The 21,929-nt window shown below is 38.3% G+C and overlaps 3 protein-coding genes and 1 long non-coding RNA gene across 5 annotated transcripts; 2 read left to right on the plus strand and 2 right to left on the minus strand.

Annotated features, from left to right (window-relative positions):
* The first annotated feature begins 282 nt into the window (after positions 1 to 282).
* On the plus strand, positions 283 to 4,204 carry URH2 (uridine-ribohydrolase 2). Its single transcript, XM_087336608.1, has 9 exons — positions 283 to 465; positions 1,189 to 1,304; positions 1,533 to 1,592; positions 1,832 to 2,017; positions 2,128 to 2,232; positions 2,712 to 2,808; positions 2,910 to 3,017; positions 3,440 to 3,575; positions 3,972 to 4,204. Exons 1-9 carry the CDS (start codon positions 411 to 413, stop codon positions 4,078 to 4,080), a joined length of 972 nt encoding a protein of 323 aa, XP_087192734.1. The 5' UTR covers positions 283 to 410; the 3' UTR covers positions 4,081 to 4,204.
* On the minus strand, positions 3,044 to 4,021 carry LOC147850523 (uncharacterized). Its single transcript, XR_015531681.1, has 2 exons — positions 3,898 to 4,021; positions 3,044 to 3,525 (listed from the first exon to the last, which is right to left on the minus strand). It is a non-coding gene; the product is annotated as an uncharacterized LOC147850523 (long non-coding RNA).
* Positions 4,205 to 6,598: 2,394 nt separating the features above from the next.
* On the minus strand, positions 6,599 to 8,059 carry LOC147850524 (uncharacterized). Of its 2 annotated transcripts, none has more exons than XR_015531682.1 (2): positions 7,790 to 8,059; positions 6,599 to 7,633 (listed from the first exon to the last, which is right to left on the minus strand). XR_015531682.1 is itself a non-coding variant. In XM_087336609.1 (2 exons), exons 1-2 carry the CDS (start codon positions 7,939 to 7,941, stop codon positions 7,417 to 7,419), a joined length of 363 nt encoding a protein of 120 aa, XP_087192735.1. In that variant the 5' UTR covers positions 7,942 to 8,059; the 3' UTR covers positions 6,599 to 7,416. The 2 variants fall into 2 exon arrangements, 1 of the variants encoding a protein (XP_087192735.1); XM_087336609.1 differs by having other exon boundaries at positions 7,796 to 8,059.
* Positions 8,060 to 17,254: 9,195 nt separating this feature from the next.
* On the plus strand, positions 17,255 to 21,670 carry LOC147850525 (integrator complex subunit). Its single transcript, XM_087336408.1, has 10 exons — positions 17,255 to 17,399; positions 17,528 to 18,085; positions 18,477 to 18,697; positions 19,080 to 19,586; positions 19,911 to 20,007; positions 20,087 to 20,178; positions 20,297 to 20,417; positions 20,701 to 20,786; positions 20,868 to 20,919; positions 21,007 to 21,670. The coding sequence occupies exons 1-10, from the start codon at positions 17,391 to 17,393 to the stop codon at positions 21,559 to 21,561; spliced, it is 2,298 nt and encodes a 765-aa protein (XP_087192534.1). The 5' UTR covers positions 17,255 to 17,390; the 3' UTR covers positions 21,562 to 21,670.
* The last annotated feature ends 259 nt before the right edge of the window (positions 21,671 to 21,929 follow it).

The raw sequence follows: 21,929 nt of genomic DNA on the forward strand, positions 1-21,929 counted from the left end.
TCGAGGCGGCACGGGCAATGCTGGAAGAGAAGAGCATGCCCAAGTTCTACTGGGCCGAAACGGTCGGGACGACTGTCTACATCCAAAAAGTAAGTTCGTGGGAAGTTATAGACGGAAGGGAAGGGCATTTTGGCTGTCAAAAAGCAAAGAAAAAAAGCACTAACTCTCCTTGAGGAAAAGCAAAAAGCAAGGTTCCTTTCTTTTTGAGCATGTGCTTTGAAAAGAAAAGAAAACAGAAAAAAATATTCAAAAGAAAAGGGCAAATAAATAAAATACACAAATCCCTGTTTCTTCTGAGAAAAGTCGATATGCTCTGTTTCTACAGCTAAAGCAAAAAAGATCAAGAACAAAAACAGATAACGAACATACTACAAGTTCACTAATCTCGCATTCTTTCAAAGAGAAATACAATGGAATCTCTCCGGACTAAGAAGAAGCTAATCATCGACACTGATCCTGGAATAGGTTTGTTTCTTCCTTTCTTCTTGTTTCACTTATATTTATGTGTGTATATTTAGATTTTGGATCGCCCAAATTGTGCATAAATCTTATGAAAGAGGAACATTAGGGAATAATCGTGGTTCAGTTCTATTTGCCTAAGTCCATGGGATCCATTTGTACCAGGAGTGTACACTTCTTCCATTCATGTAATATGATGATATGATGTCTTATGATATGATATGTGATGTGATGTGACGTGACTTGATGTGGTGTGATACAATGTGGGGTGATGCTCAATAATTATGTTATATTGTTGATTGAATGTGATACTCAGTGATTATGAAAATATTTTTAATATGAGGTGATGATCACTGGTTATGTGATGTGATGTTTCTACTTGATGATTAGATGGTATGGTAGTATGTGATGTTGATCCTCAACGGTTATGTGGCATGATGGTATGTGATGTTAATCCTCAATGATTATATGATGTGTTGGAGAAACCTAAGTGCGGCATTGTCTCATATGCTTCTTGTCTTTATGTTTTGGATCTAATTTCTTTGTTTGTATTGATGGATTTGGAATGTAGGTATAGTTGATATATAAATTATAGAGTTTAGACTAAGAGAGTATGAACATTGACAAGTAATTGTTACATTGAATGCATAGAACCTTACAAATTTCTGACCATCATGCTTGGCTACCAATGTGATCTAACTTCCCCCTTTATATTGCTATTTATATCAGATGATGCAATGGCAATACTGATGGCATTCCACTCTCCTGAAGTTGAGATTATTGGATTCACGACAATATTTGGTAATGTTCCAACCAATTTGGCGACTAATAATGCCTTGCATTTGGTATGTATAGTTATCTGCTGCCCTGAATCTTGTTAATCTATGGAACCATCACATATAATATAATTCGTGTAACCTATATATATGTACTTTGGAAGATAGAAATTGATTAAGAACTTTAAGTTGGAGGATGAGAGGATATATGCAAAGTAGAAGTTTGAGAACCACATTTAACTGAAATTTTCCTCCGTGTATATGTTTTAATAATTTTTCTCTTGCTTTTTTCTGCAGCTCGAAGAAATAGGTCGTGAAGATGTTCCTGTTGCACAAGGTGCATCCATGTCACTAACGGTATTAGCAATGGATGATGATGCTTTCAGCCAGAGAAATTTTTCCATAATTGGCATTACACGTATAATTTAAATTTATATTGAGATAGAAAGGAACATATATTATTAACATCCGCAGGAGGCTGATACCATCTATGGGATGGGGCCCCATGGCTAGGATTTGAACTTAGTTTGAGAGAGAGGGGCCAAGGGCAGGTGTGATTAATCACTTAGTTGGTTTGTTTTGCATACTTCTGTTAGAATGTTCCGAAGCTACGAATTGCTGATTTTGTACATGGAAATGATGGACTTGGAAACACATATCCTCCTACCCCGAAAGGAAAGCCAGTGGACTTGGATGCAAAAGATTTTCTAATTAAGATGGCAAGGGAGAACATTAACGAAGTGACAATCGTTGCTCTAGGTCCTCTTACAAACATTGCTTTGGTACACAGTGCACTAAGTCTCTTTATGTTAAGATATTGCCAGCATTTGGACAATGTAGATCTAGCAAGTTAACAAAAATAAACACATTTTTATTGCTGTGTAACATGTAGGCCATACAGAATGATCCAATGTTTGCGAAAAACGTGAAACAGATTGTAGTCCTTGGTGGTGCTTTTTTTGTTAATGGAAATGTGAATCCTGCTGCTGAAGCCAATGTAAGTTTTGTATTTTTCTTGTGTTTATTTAAGAGAATGATTTAACTATTTGTGCTGGGCAGTTAGCTAATAAAATCGGTACAGAAGTTGTAGGATAGATCAACGAGATAAAGAATATAGGCGATCCCTGGAGAAAAAACATTCTGTCTTCTTTTGAGGGGAAAACTCCTATCTTTATAAGTTTGTTTCTTCGTGTGAGTAGTCAATATGGTGTTCAGAGGCCATACACTAAAATGTATTTAAACAATGTACACTCATGTTACTTGCATCTCCTTTTAACATTTTCATTATGTTTATATGGCCTAAGTCGGCAATGATTCCTGAACTTAAAATGTGGCATATCTTTTTATTTTTGAATAAGATTTGTATCCATTTATTTTCTGGTGTTTTTACTTATGTTTTTAAACCATCTACAGTCATTCTTACACACGAATCATGATTGTCTTTTGGTTACACTAAGGCAATTTTTTTCTCCTTAGGTGCTTGGAGATCCTGAGGCTGCCGACATTGTTTTTACGTCAGGGGCTGATCTTTTAGTTGTTGGAATCAACATAACTCACCAAGTGATTATGACAGGTTAGTGGTTATAAATTACATTTATACTGACCATAACTCATTGATAAAGCCAGTATATGCATTTTATGACATTCATCAGATTTCTTGCATTGTGTTTGCAGATAAAGATTGTGAACAATTGGGCCAAAGTGACAGTGCCTTTGCAAAATATGTGCACAAAATTGCCGACTTCTACTTTGCTTATCATCATGAAGCATATGGCATTCGAGGTTTTTTCTTGTTCATTTCTTGAACATCTTCGTCATTTCTTTACCAAAAAAGAAATCTATCATTTGGTGCTTTCTAAAATGTAAATGTCATTTATTCTGTAATTATTAAACTCTCGGTCAATATTTAGGGGAAAATATCTGAAATTTCCTGAGTTTTTCTTTATATCCCTAAATTCAATTGAACTTTCTGTAGTCTCTTAAACTCCCTTGATCAACTCCCAGAATAGAGAAAACAAGGATGAATAGGTCATATAGTTGCACTGCAGGGGTCAAATAATGACATTTTGAATAAAATAGAGGAAAACCAAAGGGTTTTGGGGGAAACTAAAGAAAATATTCAGTGGTTACCTTGAAAATTTTCCCAATAAGAATTTATGTATCCAGATGTCAGATGGAATTTGAAGTGTCTTATTATTTTGCAGGAGTTTATCTCCATGATCCAACTGCTCTTGTGGCTGCATTAGATCCATCACTCTTTACTTATTCAGAAGGTGTGGTGAGGGTTCAGCTTGACGGTATCTGCAAGGGAATGACTATCTTAAATAGCTCGAAAAAGCGGTAATTGATCTGCTATTTTCTATATTTCAGCATAAAAATTATCATTACTGGTTTATGGAAATAATCAACATTGTTTAGACACAAAAGGAGTATATCTTTTCGGCTATAATTTTCAAGTTGTTTCACATATGATTTTTTATTATTTAGGACAGGGGTGTATGCGATTTTGATTTGATAAACTCATCTAGAACACATGCACATACATATGTATTTATATTATGCTTTTGACAAATTGAAAACAAAGTGAAGGCTCCATCTTTTGATAACCGTGCTTGCTGTAGAAACTGCAAAGAAAAAGGAATATGCCCTAAACTTGATTCACAAGAAGATTATCTTGATTCAGGGATGTTTTACCATGAATATTTTGCTTTTTTGCTAATGGTATGCTTTCTGCAGATGGTCAGAAGCCACCGATTGGTGTAATAAACCAACGGTGAAGGTAGCTGTCACAGTTGATGAAGAGAAAGTAAGGAAAATGTTAATGGATCGACTCTTACAAGTTTGACCTGTTTAATTTCTATCTTTACAAATATCACATTGTAATGTAATTTATGACTCTTTTGAGCTCCCAATGAAAATTATTGCTTAATAATTAAAAATATGATTCACTGAGATCAGAATTTTTATCACTTCTTCTGGTCGTTTGTCTGAACTCATGAATTCTCTTACATGTCGTCACCCAATAGCGTTGTTTGGATGTTTTAATTTCCCACTCTATCGATGTGTCGCTGTATGACTTTGGGATTTTTTGACCATTGGTAAATTGGTTTTAATGTTCAGATTTTAGAATTTTGTGGACAGAATGGAGATGCTAACAAATTGGATTATGACAACCTATTTCTGATGTATATTGGACATTTAGGTATTTGTTACTCATGGGCTCGGGTATAAATAATCATCAGGCGTGATGGGACTCAAGCATATGACAGAATAATCAGAGTAAGGTAGCTCAGGCATAATACTCCAATACTCATCAACACATAATTAGCCAGGGAAGGTAGATTAATTAGCACTTTGTTAATATTACAACAAAATACTTTTTAAGTACCTCCCTAAAGCATAATAACAAAAGGAGGAAATATGTGATAAGCACTTTATTAACTATGTGATAAGGAGAGATCAATGAGACTTAAAAGAGAGACAATGTAGCCCAAATGTTCTCCCTCTCAGATTAATGCAGTATGCTTTCCAAAAGCCTTATACACTAAAGTACTGTTGGGAGATGTGCTTTAAATGCTATCTCTCACAAAAGTGGTATGTCATTTGAGATGTTGTATGTATGTTCATCATTATATTAATGTGCAATTCCAAGCCATACATTAATGATCAAGGTGTGTATTCATGTTATTATTATGTTACAAAAAAGTTACAATAATATAGGCTGTTGTGTGAATTGAGCATTCCAATTCTTACTCAAGATGTGCATTGATAACTAGCCATGCTTAAAAACTGTTCTATCATGAATACTTTATATTGATATCTTAATATTTCAAATTATCATTTGTTAAGTGACAACTATATTGCAAGAGGTCAAATGTTCACCTTGAAGTCAAGTAAAATCAAAGAATTTGTTGAAGATAGTCCAATATATCAAGCAATGGATGGTATAGGAAGATAACATGACATCTTGGATGGCCGGCCACCCACCCATTATCATGAGTGAGGGTAAGAAGACATGGAATTCTCAGTGTATCCATTTCACATGTAGGTATCCATTCAAATTCTATACTAGATGAAGGATACATCCTTCTACCAAAGATAATAAGCTACAAAGTTTAACAAGAACTAACAAGCTCATACATGGTATGGTCCTCAAGTCATGCAATGATACGTTTCTAGTAACTGATATTCTACTTAGAATCAAGGCCCATAGAATTTGTAATCAGGAAATTTTCAAAGAGCCACATTCAGGTGAATGGATCACTAACATGATAATCAGAACCGATATGAACCTCCATACACACTGAAATTATCAAAGAAATGGCCATCCATTAGCATAGTAACCAACTTTGTAACACTTTGTAAGATGATACCGCCATTCTTGTTGTAACAAAATTTGAATAATATAGAGTATTGTTTGTGTGCCTCTCTGTCTCTCTATCTATCTATCTATCCATCTATCTTTTGTGATTCTTGAGTTGTCTCTATCAATCCTTTTGTTCTATTGTTCTATATCCATCACCTTGTTGTCTTAATCATACGCCATGTTGTGTTGTATACCCTTATCTTGACAACCTACTTTCCAACACCTACTTAGCATTTGTGATGGCGGTGTGTCTGAACTAGGAAATAGAGTAATCAAACTATTGTTCCATCCAATCATGAGGGTCAATCATGTTGTCAATTAATTGGGATTGAACTGAGTTATATTCCAATGTGTTTGCGTGTGCGATGATTTCAAGTTTAAACCACAATCAAATTATTTGCACTAATTTCATAGAATGACCATGTATGCCAATTGCCCCATATGAGGTTCGTTTAGTAGTTATTGACACTTCATGTGCATGTACCCTCAATATGGGGGTAATTAGAATGAATACAAGTGATAATGTAACAATACGATATGGAAGGAAAACTCATTTTCGGTACCAAATGCACTGATTGACTATCTCACCTTCATTGTTAAGCTTGTATTGATTAAGTTCAAGCTAATACATTGCTTTAATTATTATAAATAGAATAAGCACTAACAAGATGAAACAATAGTGCAACAACTAGTGATATATATCAATGATTCAAAGAGAAGATAATTATGTACCATAAAATTTAGGAAATAACAACAATAAGACTACAAACCACAATATAGTTAAATCCCGTGAGAGATTCACCATGTAACTATAAATACGTTTAGTTTTTTGTATTATTACACATTCAAGTAACTTTGCCATAAGAGAATTGACCACTTGTGTCTCAACATGACACGACACGCGACATCTTTACACCAGATGAACATGGCTTTTACATTACAACCATCCATTTACGAACACCAATGTGGCAGCTCTTCATAAATACTAGGTTAAAAAAATTGGTTCCATATTATGATGGAGCTATAATGTTACAACTAGTTAGTAGATGAGGCCCTTAATCTCAAATTCATGGAAGAATGAAAAGACCATGAGTAAAAAGAGAGAGACATGACAAAACTCTGAAGAACTTAGTGGCATTGTGATGAAAGTGATAAATGTCCTTACCAATCATCCTCATAGATGAGGTATGGTCATTGTGTTACGCTTACCAAAATGAGGAGAGATCGAGAGGTTAGGGATATGTATAGCCAACCACAATGTCAAGATGGTTACAATCCACGAAGACGCTTTGTAAATAAAATAGAGGCAAAACATCGTGTTTTACGTCCGGCGGTTCCTAATAACGGGGGAGTAAACAAAGCTTGCATTCTTTCTTCTTCTTCTTCTTCTTCTTCTTCTTGAGTGTGTGGGTAGTAAGGTGGGTTCGCGCTCACGAGGTGAAGTTTTCCTTGTGTGGGTGGGTTTTTTAATGTTTTTACTAAGAAAGGGGTATGTGTGTGTGTGTGTGTGTGTGTTTATGTAAAGGGAGGATCCATGCACCAATGGAATTGAGCTTGTTTTTTATTTCCGAGAGTGATCCGGGTTTCGGGTTTCCTTGGAGTTCGTACGGGTTTCGGGATTTCCTCGGAAGTTTCTCGGGCTACTACGGCTTCCCGGGTTTCGGGATTTCCTTTTGGAGTTCCTAGGACGAATCTCGCTTTCTTTTCGATCGAATTAGGGTTAGGGTTAGGGTTAGGGTTAGGGTTAGGCGCAACGAGCTTCGAATTGGATTAGGGTTTGTTGCTCGTGACGGAAGGAGATTAATAAGGGAGGGTTCACACGCGGAGGGGCTTGGGCGGAGCAGGAGGAGGAGGAGGAGGAGGAGGCTTCCATGGCGCAGTGAATACATCTTTCCTGGCGGCTATGGAAGAGGAAAGGGGAGCGGGAGCGGCGCGCAGAGCCCCCGCCCTCTCCAGCCGCGCCACCAGAGATTTCAGAGAAGACAGGCTGCTGGAAGAGGAGCTGCTGTGATCGGATGCAGAGGAGGAAGATCTGGAATTCGGAAAAGAAACCCCAGCAGATGATGATGAAGATGAAGAAGACGCAGAGCAAGAGCAATGAGGAGGTGTCTGAGTAGATGAGGAAGAAGAAGAAGAAGAAGAAGAAGAAGACGAAGAGTAGAGACGGACGAAGGAAAGCGGATCAGACCAGAACCTGAAGCACCAAACGCATGTCCAGAAGGAGATGAGGAGGAGGGAGAGGGCCAAGAGGACAAGGAGCATGAGCAGTGCGATCTGCAGGAAGAGGCTGTGGTGACCCATCTGCATTGACATGATGATGCCAGGCCACGCCATGCCCATTCTTTCATCCTTCTCTTCTTTCCTCTTCCCTCCTATTCATTCCACAAGGACCCTTCCTTCGACTGCAGGCACCATAGCCATAGCCATAGCCATAGCCATAGCCATGGATGGTGCCCCTTCCCTTCCCTTCCACAGACGATCTCTCTCAACTGCCCACATGTGTATGTATACACATACACATACACATACACATACATTATACATATACATATACTGTTATACATTATACAAATACATTATACATATACATAATCATATACATATACATAGACATGTCACATATACGTACGTATATACATAGACATAGACATAGACATGTCACATATACATATACATATACATAGACATAGACATAGACATGTCACATATGCATATACATATACATAGACATAGACATATACACATACATATACATATACATATATACACACACACACACACATACATATACATACACACACACACACACACACACACATACATACCATCGCCATTGCCATTGTTTTGCCTTTCCTTGCCTTCTTGTTTTCATCTCGGTCCCTCAGAAAGTTGTCGGCTTGGGGCCTCGTTGTTCTACTACCCAACCTGTGTGGGCGCTGGTCGTATCATGCGGTCAGTCGGTCTCGTTTGTTTCGGGAGCCGACTTTTCTTCTTCAACATAAGATCCGCATGTCGTTTGACATTTGTGTGTTTTCTAACTCGCGGAGCTCTCTGCGTCGGTCCGATGATGTCATTGTAGAGTGCGGGTTGGCCACTCCACATCGTCGTTGGTAATGATCAGATTGTGCTTGTATAGTCGACGGGAGGTTGAGGTACATTCGTTTAGATAACATGGGGCAATCGAATGACTATGGCCACATCAATCTTCTTCTTTTCTTTTCTCATCGAGGTATTCACAAGTGTCTAGCTTTTTCTACCAGCTCCCCAATCCTACCATCTGACTTCATCGTAGTTACTAAGTACCATTAATCATCTTCATTATGCCAATGGAGTCAAGTTGTAGTGTGTTGACTCCCGATCCACATCTTGCATTTGAGAGATAAACCATATTGTTTTCAAGAATTGGTGTTTCTTGTGATTGATTGGGTGTGACATGGTGGATGGAAGAGCACACACGTTCCTTGTTATTCTCTTTGCCAAAGCATGAATTTATGCGATCATGTGAATACACATTTTTTGCTAGAGCATGTGAGTGAGCAATGGACTTGCATCCTTTCCTATAACATGTCATCGATATGTTGTAAACACATGTGTTTGTCAGAGCATATAGTGTGAGCACGAAGCACAAGTTTGTGACATTTTTAGATGTCTTACACCAACCACTGATATTTCTATTGGTTGAAGTTTTATATCCTTATTAGTTGCAATGGACTTGCAAAACTTATGAATGATCATCAAACACTCTCAAGCTACTATCACTCATATGTTATGGCAGAAGTGAACTCATCCTCTCTTATCTTAAATAGTTGTTTTAACTAAGAAGTTAGTTATTTCCATAGTATGTATAATGGCTTAGTTGTTTTACATAACTTGTTGACGATGAACAAATGATGCACAAATGGACAAACCATGCTTCAATTAGTAAACAAGAACCGCAAATTCTCATACAAGAATATTAACATAAGGCCTATAGTAACATGCTTAACATTGATCTCATGAAGAAGTTTTGTAGAGATAAGTTTTGAATCCCTAATGTTTAAGTTAGAAATGAGGTGCTTTAAAAAATTGAGTAAGAAAGGATGCATAAATAAAATTGAGAGAACCAAGATAAGGGGAGAAGGTAAGCAAAGCAGATATTGTCATGATACCACAAAATGATTGACTTTCAATGATTTGCTACGCCATGAAGTTTGGTTTGTCACTAAACCCTGGGCTTTCAGATCCCAAAACTCATGAACCCAACACTAAGCACTATCTATCTCACTCATTTTATGTTCACCATGAGCTCACTTGCTATTTATAAAAGGATTTCCCTCCTTTTTCATGCAACACAACTTCTTTTTTCTTTTTTGTATTCCATACATTTCTTGTAATGTAGCATTTTACGTTATCGTTATTGTGACACCCACTACACTCCTAACTATTCATGATTACTAAATAACAATGTGGCAACGTGGCGGCCATGCATGGCTACTAATGGAAATTGTGCATAGCATGATGCTACACTATATAAAAAGAAGGCATTCTATAGTCATAACCATTCTAGTTATCTTCATCCAACTTCCGAATGATAGAGAAGAATGATGATAGTTTTCTCTTGTGATGATAACGATCTTTGATAAACCAAACCATTGTGAGATATCACCAAGAGAGGTAATTGTTTCGCACATTCTCGTATATCGAGGGTGTAGTGGTTGATGGACATACCCCTTTGTTGCATGTTCAATTGTTGTTGGAGTTGAAGTTTGAGGCCAATGTGTTCTCAACAAAGGCCTTCTTGAAGTTTTCTCATGCTTTCTTTAGTGTACTCATGTCTCATACATAGCCAAGCATGTGGCCATGAACGAGTTTCACAAATGAATACATGAGTAAACTTGCACTTTGATTTTATCTTGCATAATTGGCATGCCTCGTGTTGGGCAAGGTAGCAAGATCCCCTTTAATGTAACACCCAGGTCCCATACCCTTGTCCTACAAGGAATTTGTGCAAGTACACATGGAAGTAGGATCAATCTCATCATGGCGGGAGAGTCAATGAGATATCTAAAGCCACAACTTCCATTCAATTCAAAGGTATCTATTGTTGATTAAATCAATGATTTCCTTTGATACACATGTGCTCAAGAGATGTTTGTAGTTTAGCTAGTTATCTCAACAATATAGTCCCCCAATGAACCTATTCATGAGTTTCATATTAATCACTCTATTTTTATGCTCCCATCTATAGTGGTGAGCTCTCACTTGAAGAATGCAATCTCGCATAGCTTCACTTGCCTCTTGTTTGAGTGAAAATAATCGATGAATGGGACTCTACTTAGCCCCTTGGTGAGTGAAATTCTTTAAAAAAATCCTTAGTAAAAACCAAGCCACTCGAGATTTCCTCAGAGAGTGTGCCCTAATCTCAACCCAAAGGCTATCACTTAGGTTAGAATCAACAAGAGGTCATACGCCTTAGGATTTCTTGGGATTTCTCAATGTGGTCATGTATATCACCTTTGATCACAAGTATATTGGAACCATTTTACAAATTTGAGTTGATCAAACTTCATCCTATGAGAAATGTACTTGTGATGATGGTGATGGCATGTACTATTATTGGACTTCCCCCTTGTACCATATAGACAACATGAATTCATGGTCTCGCAAAGAGTTGCAATATGAAGGCTTACATGAGTCTTGTGTGGCATTATTCCTTAGGATTTCTTGGGATTTCTCGATGTGGTCATGTATATCACCTTTGATCACAAGTATATTGGAACCATTTTACTAATTTGAGTTGATCAAACTTCATCCTCCGAGAAATGTACTTGTGATGATGGTGATGGCATGTATTATTATTGGACTTCCCCCTTGTACCATATAGACAACATGAATTCATGGTCTAGCAAAGAGTTGCAATATGAAGGCTTACACATAGAGTCTTGTGTGGCATTATTCCTTAGGATTTCTTGGGATTTCTCGATGTGGTCATGTATATCACCTTTGATCACAAGTATATTGGAACCATTTTTCTAATTTGAGTTTATCAAACTTCATCCTCTGAGAAATGTACATATGATGATGGTGATGGCATGTACTATTATTGGACTTCCCCCTTGTACCATTTAGACAACATGAATTCATGGTCTAGCAAAGAGTTGCAATATGAAGGCTTACACATAAAGTTTTGTGTGGCATTATTCCTTATATTTTTTGTGACATGTTTACAGGTGTTCCTATTGTCACCTTGTGATCTTTTTGTTTTTATTGGGTCAACGGAAACCTTGTGATGCATCATTATTGTATACTTCCCTTATGATATTAGTTCTATCAATATGTGATTCCTCTCCACTAGAGATAGACCTATGTGTTTCTTGATGTTTATAGGAGAATATCATATTGGGAAGATGATTTCTTTATTGTAAGTGGCAAGTTCGGGTTTGGAATGTTTGACTCTTCAAAGGTGTTGTCCTATGTTTAAGTATCATATATACCTTGCATTTACATCAAGTTTACTATTTGCCCCATTGTTGAACTAGTGAACCATGTAGGGAGTTCCTGTCGGGAAACGAAAACCATCAATGCGGAATAGTAACAACACTATATATATTGAAGATCAATAGGTTAGTGAACATAAACCAAGATGAACAGAAGATTAACCAAAGCAACTTGACATAAAACAAGATCGAGAGGAGAAAGGGAGACAGAGACACCAAAAGGCACTGTTAAGAATCGGGTGTGATTTTGTGTCATTGAAAAGATGTATGTGTGTGTGTATGTGTGTGAGATAGAGACAGAGCTCAGATGGACGTAGTTTAGTTGGTAAGGTTGCCCAATGGAGACCAGGTGGTCATGGGTTCAAGCCCCCTACATTCCATAGTGGCATCTAGTGGAATAAGAGATATCTATGAAGTAATAAAGAGGTGAAAAAATTGGGTCTCGAACCCAAGATGTAGTGCTAGTAATGTAAACAACTTACCACTAGGGTAAAGCTAATTATGATAAAATAAATAAGGTATAAGGAGAAGACGCTTACCTTCTCTCTATGTTCTTGCACTACAACCAACTCTTGGGAAGGAGGTGGAGACTTAATTACCTAGTAACTATGTGTCATAGGACTTAAATTCTATGACACATTAGTTATGATACAAAGTGGTGGAATGTTCACACAAATGGCTACTCCTAAGGTGTGTTCCCACATTAGGAAGTTGAGTATGATTCTCAACATGCCCCTTCAAACACAACTTCCGGTCGCTGGATAGTCAGCTTGGTGATTGGTCTCTGGATCGGCGTTGGTAGTCGGCTCTCGCTTTTGTTGTGGATGGATGACTTACTCGAGTGTTAGTTCTCCGTTCGACTCTCATTCGGGCTGCTACTCATTAATCCTCCTCAAGCTCGGTTGGTTGGCAATTGAGAGACCTAGGTTCGACGTGAATTGTCGTAGCTTGTCGGCTCCCAAGGCCGTCATGAAGATCTCGGTCATCTGTAGGTTGGTGTTCATGTGTTGTAGGTCGACATCTCCGGCCAGGACACGTTCTTAGATGAAATGATAGTACACCTCAACGAGCTTAGTTCGAGCGTGGAAGACTGGGTTATGAGCCAAGTAGATACTGCTCGTGTTGTCGTAGTAAAGGAGAATCGGATCCTTGATGGGAACGCCCAAATCCCTAAGAATGCTCTTGAGCCATACGACTTCACATGCGACCATGGCCGCACCCTTGTATTCTGCCTCTGTGCTCGATAGTGTGACTATCGGCTACTTTTTATAACTCTAGCAGGTAGCTCAGCTGCCGAGGGAGAAGATGAATACAGAAGTCAATCGGCTATTGACCTTGTAGCCGGCCTAGACGACATTTGTGTACCCTTAGAGTCGAATTGGTGTGGTTGATTTGTAGAGGATGCCATAGTCCATTGTCCCACTTACATAGTGTAACACTTGCTTACCACAGTCAAGGCGAATGTTTCTAGGTGTCTACATTAACTGCCTAAGCAGACCGACCGGATAACTCAGGTCTGGTTGAGTAATAGTGAGGTAGATTAGGCTTCCGACTAGTTGTCGATAGTGAGTCAGCTCACACTCTTCTATGCCGAAGTCGGCATTTAACTTTAGGTTTCGATCGAGAGAGGTAGTGAAGGGTTACACTCTGTCATACCAAACTTGAAGAGCAGATTGAGGATATAGTGTCATTGGGAGATCATGATGTCGTTGGGGGTCCGAATTACTTCTATCCCTAGAAAGTAATGAAGCTCTTTCACATCCTTCATTTTGAATCGGCCAGAGAGGAGTTTTTTTATATGTTCAATATCTGCTATGTGCTCTCCTCCAATGACCAAGTCGTCCACATATTTTATGATAAACAATTGTCCTTTGAAGTCACTCTAGATGAACATGGAATTGTCGGACTTGGACATTTTGAAGCCGATTTGATGAAGATATTGAGTTATCTTCGAATGCCGTGCTTTAGGTGCCTGCTTAAGGCCGTAGAGAGGCTTTTTGAGTTGGCAGACGACAGTCAAATGCATATTAACTAATTTGACGTCGAGAGGTTGTAGCATGTACACCTCATCTAATTCACCTTGAAGAACGACGTTCTTTACATCCATTTGGTGGAGGTGTCACCCTTTGGCTACTGCCAACAGGATCACGATTTGGATGGTAGTCCTCTTTGCCACTGGGGCAAAGTCTCTTCATAATGGACCCCTTGTGTCTCTGCATACCCTTTCGCAACAAGTCGGGCCTTATACTGATTGTCGGTGCCGTAGGCGTTGTGCTTCACCTTGTATATCCATTGGCATTTCATTGCTTTTTGATGGGGTGAAGAGGAGACGAGATCCCATGTCTCATTATTGGAGAGTGCTTGCATCTCCTTGTTCATCACTTCGACCCATCGTGGGTCCTTAGCGGCTTTGGGAAAATTTTCCGACTCCCAAACTGACCCCACCTTCATCATAAACACATACTGATATGCCATGACATAGTCATTATAGCCGAACCAGCTAATTACATTCTTTTCGCGGGTAGAGCGTTGGAGTTTCTCACCTGCTATTATGAGCGCTTTCTTGGCTTTGGGTGTCCTCATGATAGGAGCATCAAGGCCATCGAACTCACTAGTGAGTGAGTGAGTCGATTAGTTGTCATTCGGATCTTCATTTTGGCCTTCACTTTGTCCATCTTCGGACTCGACCGTGATGTGCTTCAATCGCTCGGAGGCTCTTGTGGTCCACTCAATCTAGTCGTAATTGGACTTTCTTTTGGTATGAGCCTTAGTCGATCCTCCTCCTCTTAGTCTATGTCAATATCAATTGTGAATGGTTCGGTGGATTCGGTTCTGGTTCGTACCAAGATGCCAATTCGTCAAATACGATGTCCCGAGTCACTCGAACTTTTCGGATAGAAGGGTTATAACACTTATATCTCTTTTGTTCGAGTGAGTACCCTACGAGGATACATTTCTCTGACTTCAGATCGAGCTTTTGTCACTTTCATCAGGAATGTGTACATATGCAACCAAGCCAAATATCCTGACGTGGGATAAGTTCGACTTTTTACGGTAACCATAGAACTTCTTGTGAAGGGCTACGTTGTCGTAAAGATTCTGGTTATGTGTCATAACCGTCGGGGTTCTGTGACTCGGGGATAATCGTGCGGATGGTGTGAGGAGAAGAAGGCAAGAAGACAAGATAGATGTGACGTTGTCACGAAAATAATTTTATTTGTAAAACTCCACTTACAATATTTGTTTGCTAACAGGTTATTTGGCAAGACTCAAACTTAGCTCCTCTACTTTCTTTGAAGTAAGGCTTAACCACTTCAACACTTTTCTTTGTCTATTGACTTAACTTTCTTTCTCTTTATATTTACTATTTTATTTTACAAAATTTGTGGAAGTTATTTTGGGAGGATTCAAACTCACAAGCAACCTCTATTTGCAAAGGGGCATTTAAGATAGGCCACTTCAACTTCTTCATTTTCTTACTTTCTTTTCCTTTTCTTTAATTTTTGTTTTGTCTTCAATAGGCCATCATCTTCTTGAGCGACCTCTGCATCTTGCACCCCCGCGACCTTCTTCACTCGCTTTCTCTTCTCTGTCCTTTCCTCCATTCTCCTCCCCATTTAGTCACCATGGGAGTAGCTTTTATAGGGGGTCAACCGCCCAACCACTCTCCTTGAGGCGGTTGACAAACCACCTCATGCATGGGCCGTTTTATTTATTTTTATTTTTATTTTATTTTATTTATTTATAAATTTTATTTCATTGTGGTGTGCATGTGTTCCTTTGTGCCACCCTTTTAACACACCCTTTTTAGCCTGCATGTACCTAAGCCAACCCACCATTTTTGCACACCCTTTTTAGTACGCATGTAGCTAAGCCAACCCAAATGGGTACTTTTGTATCAACTATAAATTGAGCACGAAGTAAGAAGCTAAGTAGGTTGGTTTTGATCTATTATGTGCATTTCACATTATATTTTTACAATGAAGAAATTACAAAATGACCCTCATTTAATTTCAAACTCCCCCTTTTGATATAATTACATTTGTGTCCTGAGTGATCTTGAAGGTAACATTGATCCTTCCGAACGCTATATCTTGGGCTTCCACATGCCGATTCACAAACAAAAAATTCCCACATGCTCCTGGTCACAAGCTCTATATAGAAAATGTACTTCTAAATATTTTTAACATTGTTTCGATATCTTGAAGCCTCAACTTCACGACAACGTCGTGCACCCTACATGTTGTGTACCTATTCATTAGATAAACAACCATGTTTGCCGCCTCAACCCAATGCGACTTCGGCAGAATTTGATTCTTCTCGTTCATCATTGCCCTTACTACCTCTAATATATGTCGATTCTTTCGTTCGTTTACTCCGTTTTGTTGAGGTGTGTGTTGGCAAGTAAATTCTCGTCGAATTCCTTCCTTCCGGAGATAGGCTATTGTTTTTAAAATTCTAGAAGTGTGAGAACACTTCACTCTTCTGCCGCATCAGATAAACCCAGGTATGCCTGGAGAAGTCGTCGATGTTCGTGACATAGTATCGGCATCCACCGAATGTGGCCGTTTGAGCTGGTCCCCACACATTAGAGTGGAAGATATCCATCATGCCTTTGCTTACGTTCCTCTCTTTCGGGAATGGTTGTCAGTGTTGTTTGCCGAATTGGCAGGCTTCACATACACCTGCAATCTCCTTCTCTGTAAAAGTCGGGAGTCTGATGATGACTCCTTTCGATTGCATGCCCTTGAGCTTCAGGAGATTGATGTGACAAATCCTTTTGTGCCATAGCTCTATGTCGGTGTCGGCTTTATGGCCCTTGGCAACCATTGCCGATTACATCTCGTGAGAATCGAGAATGAACATCTGGCCTTCTCTTCGTCCTCGAGCAATAATTCGGCCTTCTTTTTCAATGAAGCAGCCTTCATGATTGAACCGAACTTGCATGCCTTGCTCCATGATTTGGCCAGCTGGTTGAGACCAGATTCTTCGTTATAGTTGGAAATGTCATGAAGACATACATTTTGGCTTACAAGGATTCGAACCCACAACGTCTTGTTCTATGCATTAGACCTTTGGCTTTTTCTATTGATAGCATCATAGCAAAAAACAAAAGAGCATTTTTCCAGCTTGTTGTATTGATAGCAGAAACAGAGTATTATTACTTGTTGTATTGATAGCAGAAAACTGCTTGTATTTTCTTCTCTGGAATGGGAACTCGAGTATTCTCTTCCTCTTTTCCATTCTTTCTTTTGCCAAAAAGCTTGGGCCTAATACAACAAATGCACTAGGTGGGTTCTTGATTCTGTAACTATGGAGCTGGTAAGTTCACTCACCATCTCCCCAGTTTTTTTCTTTCCATGTCTTAAACATCTCATGTGCTCTAGATAAACTCTGTTTCTCCTGTTATGCTATGGTATTGATGATGACAACCTTGTCATTTGCTTTAGACATGTTTGGGGAAGGAAGGAAAAGGAAGAAAAAGAGGACCGTCATGCCATCTCCTGCAAGTCTCAGGAGTGAATTTTCTTCTAGAATGTCCAATAGACATGTCTATGCTTCTTTACTTCTGCCCTGTATCCACTGAGATGGAAATGATGATGAATCATAATAAAGAAAGAAGTGATTCCTCGGAAAGACAGGATAAATCAAATAGATCAAACTTTTCCCATGAAGAAGACGTGGATAAGAATGAGAATGTAAAAAAGCAAAAAATTGCATCATCAGGTATGCATGGTTCTATGCATATGGATGATCAACTCTACTCAAAGCATATGAAAGGGTTCAGAAATGATCATATTCACAAGGATGTATGCGACATTTCAGCAGATTCCCACATATATACCAAAACAGTTGATTTGCATTCTTTCTTGGAGGAAGAGCCATGGTACATGACTTCAGAATTCAGTTTAGTAGATGTATCATGTATTGATGTAGTTCTTATATCAAATCCTCAAGGCATGCTTGGCTTGCCTTTCCTAACTGGTATGAAGGGTTTTTCAGGAAAGGTACGTTTCATGATTTTTTTTCGCATGAAATACTTTTATGTTTTGGCATGAAGGACTTTTGGGAAAAAGATATGAATCTTACATGATTTTTTCTGCAAAGTTATTGCTTCTATTTTATTATGAAAATTAACATTTAATGGTTAATGTTTGTGACATGAAAAATGCTTTTTGATTTTTGTTTGTGGCAAGGGGCATAGAAATGGGATGTCAAATTGTTAACCAATGGGTAGTGCTGATAAAATGTTCATCATTCAGTTGCACATTCTTGACATATATAGATCGTTTTAACATATATGGCTCTCACGATAGCTATGTTTACCCCATGACCTTTGGTGACATATAGGTTTCCAATTTGATTAAATGGTGTACTGTTTTGTTTGATGAACTACAGATATATGCAACAACTGTTACAGCAAAATTGGGTCAACTTATGATGGAGGAGCTTGTATCTGTGCATGGAGAGTATGTACAAAGTTTCAGAAGATCACCAGTGACCTCCAAAACCCCATTTTGGTTAAAATCACCAATATTTGATACACTTCCTAAAAGCTTGCAAAAAGCATTTGAAGATGACAATGGTGTTGGTAGGCTAAATTGGCACAAACTTTATGGGTAAAACTTTATTTAGTTCTTGCTTTCAATACCTGTAATTATATATTTTGTAATGTTCAAGTTTTAATATGAAAATGTGAATGAAATTATAATGTCACTCACACAGAAGGAACAAGGATGCAATTATCATTCTGAATGGAAGGATATAAACTATACATGTTCCATACCTTTTTTATTTCTTGAAGTTGTATATAATCACCATACATTAGCACTGTAGGTGCATCAAATCTACAAGCATCACGTTAAGTCTCTTATGTTATGATTTCAATGTCTACATTCTTTATAATTACAGACATGTACCCAGTCTATCTAAAAAGAAAACGTAAGAGAGAAACCTTGAACATAATTATTACAGCTTTTATTCCTGTGGTTGATATTGCAGGAAGGTGGATATAGAAGCATGTATGAAAAAGGTGCAATGTCTCCATTATGATGAAGAGAGAAGCATTTATGACTGTGTTTGCATAAAACCTTGCAGTTCAGGATTTGAACTTGGGTCTTCAAATTGGGTCATTACAGGAACAAGATGTCTCTCATACTTTTCAGCATCCGGTCTCATATCCGAACATGCCATGGGCCTAAATGTAGCGTCACACGTTTCTAGTGACATATTGCTCTTTGGTGACTTGGAGAGTTCCACTTATGAGGAAAAGAAGTTGGTAAATGAAGTGATGGAGAGTGAAAAGGTTATAGAGGTATCAGAAATGATTAGGCAGGAGAATAAAGTAAGTAATACTTTCAAGAATTGTGACGAGTTATCATCGGTTTGTGAGGCTGCATTGAATGCTGTTAAATCTGGAGGCTCTGTTTTGATGGCAAACTCTGGATTCGGTGCATCACTGCAACTTTTAGAGGTCATTTCTCAAGCATTGCACACCTCAAAATTGGAGTAAGGATTATACACAGAAAATAGCCATCTACATACTATTGTTTTTAGGATAAAGCACTAGAATACCTCCTAAGGATTTGGATATTTAGTAGAATAGCCCTAGGTTTGCAGGAAGCACAAGAATACTCCGTCTGCTGGTAAGTAATGATGTGAACTATACAATTTGGAGGTGCTCTTGTAATTTTTGAAAACTTAGCGCTATTCTGGTAATTACCCAAATATGCTAGGAATATTTCACTGCTTTTCCTTCTTTTTTTTGTCTTTTGTAATGGGCATCAAAGGTACATTCCTTATGTTTTTGGTTTTTCTGGGTATTCGTGAAAGGCACATTCCGATATTCTTTGTTGCATCAGTTGCTGAGGAGCTTCTAGTATATACCAATACTGTGCCAGAGTGGCTCTGTACTGCAAGGCAGGAAAAGGTTCAGTATGAAAATGAAAAGTGTGAAGTCATGCCAAGGTCTTTCATGTGGAATCATAATGAAAAATCTTCCCAAACAGTTATATGCAGGAGAGGCACTCTTTGGGCATGTAGAGCTACTGAAAACTAAGCGATTATATCAAATATCCTCACTTCACTCACCAGAATCAGTGTGCGGTTTTTTTTCCATCTTTCTGGTTAATTTGTTAATATTCAACCCTTAACTGTTAATGTCTTTAAATGAGTTTTATTACCAAGGAGCACTTTTTATTTATTTGCTGGCTTTGTAGGAGGCTGTGGAAGGAGCCTTGCATTGTCTTTGCAATGGATTGGGGTCTGAGGATGGGTGCAAGTGTACATTTGTTGTATAAATGGAGGAAAGATGCTCGTTGCCTTCTTGTATTGACACGGGTTTGTACTCGTGTTTTTCGGCATAATGTTCTTGGTTATTATTGTATTTAGTGCTGATTTTTATAAGGGATTTTCTTGAAGAAAATGGACGGAAATATTATATAGCTCATTGCTTTACATATGTTTATGCTTAACTGCATTCTGATTCAACTATTTGGATAATGTGAAATTTATGTGCTTCTAGATGCTGGTCCTTTGTTCTGTTTTTGTATGTAGCCAAATGTTTGTAAAACAGCATGGATGTAACCAAATGATATTAGATGTTTAATTTCTAATCTTGCAGGGCATCGAAGATATGGAACTTGCCTTGATTCCTTTTCAGCCAATAAAGATGAAGGTTTTGGTTTATGTCAAGGCTCAGAGGCTCCGGTAATAATTTCAAAATATACTTCATTCTTTATGGTTGATTGATCAAGCATATAGTAACTAAGAAATTCTTCCCTTTAGCAGAAGGGCTGAAGTAGCAGCAATTATAGAAAAGCTGAAGCCAGAGTTGTCTTTGGTAATTTTCAAATTTTAATGGTTTTAAAGACTTTCAAATTGTCGGTTACTCTTAAAAAAGGAGAAATTTCGAATAAATGCATGGCAGTTTCCAGAGAGCATGAAGGATGAATTTGAAGCATTATCAAATGGGAAACCTATGTGTTCGGGGGGTAATATTGGACTCTACAAAAATTGGGATGTGTTGACTATACCTTTGCCTAAGAGGATCAAGGTGAACATGTCAGCGGATTTGGCTCGTGATTTCAACCCTAAACAGCTAGATTCCGGAATTGCACTTGGTCGCATGATGATGAACTTGAAACAGAAGAATGGCAGTTGGTGGTTGGAGTTACCTGAACGTTCTATGATTTACCGATCCAGCCACTCACTGCTATCTTCTTCCAAAGAAAATATTTGTTGGGGATCAATGAGAATCGAAGATCTTCTCAATGCATTAAGGGAACGTGGTCTCCATTGCAGTGAAACACAAGATGATGATATCAGGGCAAGCTCTACACCACATGATTACTCTATATTTATTACCTCACCCTCACATGCCCATGTGAAATTGATGAAAGATAGCACTCTGATTGAGACAGACGATCCATTGGTGCGCCAACTCATTGTCGATGCCCTAAAAAACCTTCTAAATTTCTTATAGCCCCCAACTTTGTGTATAATGGACATAAAAGCTATTGTTAGCAGTGATGGCGTCCAACTATGTGATGTGTTAAATACGTATTGAAATGTTTGGTTTTCAAATTTTCTTGTACCATTTTGTCTTTCTTTTTGTGCAGCACTAGATAATTCAAAATCATCTTGTTGTGTTGCTGACTTTCATGTATGTGGTTTTGCTTTTATAACACAATCTTGTTTAATGATGTGATCCAATCTTGTCTTGCTAACCATCACATTATTGTCCATTGCCGATCTTGCCAAACACTTAAAGAGAAACCTTGCAGGAAGTAGAGCTCTTATTCGCTCAAGAGCGTTGCTATCTTTAATAGGTACATGATTATGTCTGACCAG

The sequence above is a fragment of the Azolla caroliniana genome, unplaced genomic scaffold (assembly GCF_043228905.1).
Source record: "Azolla caroliniana isolate FFs.n. ecotype wild unplaced genomic scaffold, voAzoCaro1.0.p SCAF_21, whole genome shotgun sequence".
NCBI classification, from domain to species: Eukaryota; Viridiplantae; Streptophyta; class Polypodiopsida; order Salviniales; family Salviniaceae; genus Azolla; species Azolla caroliniana.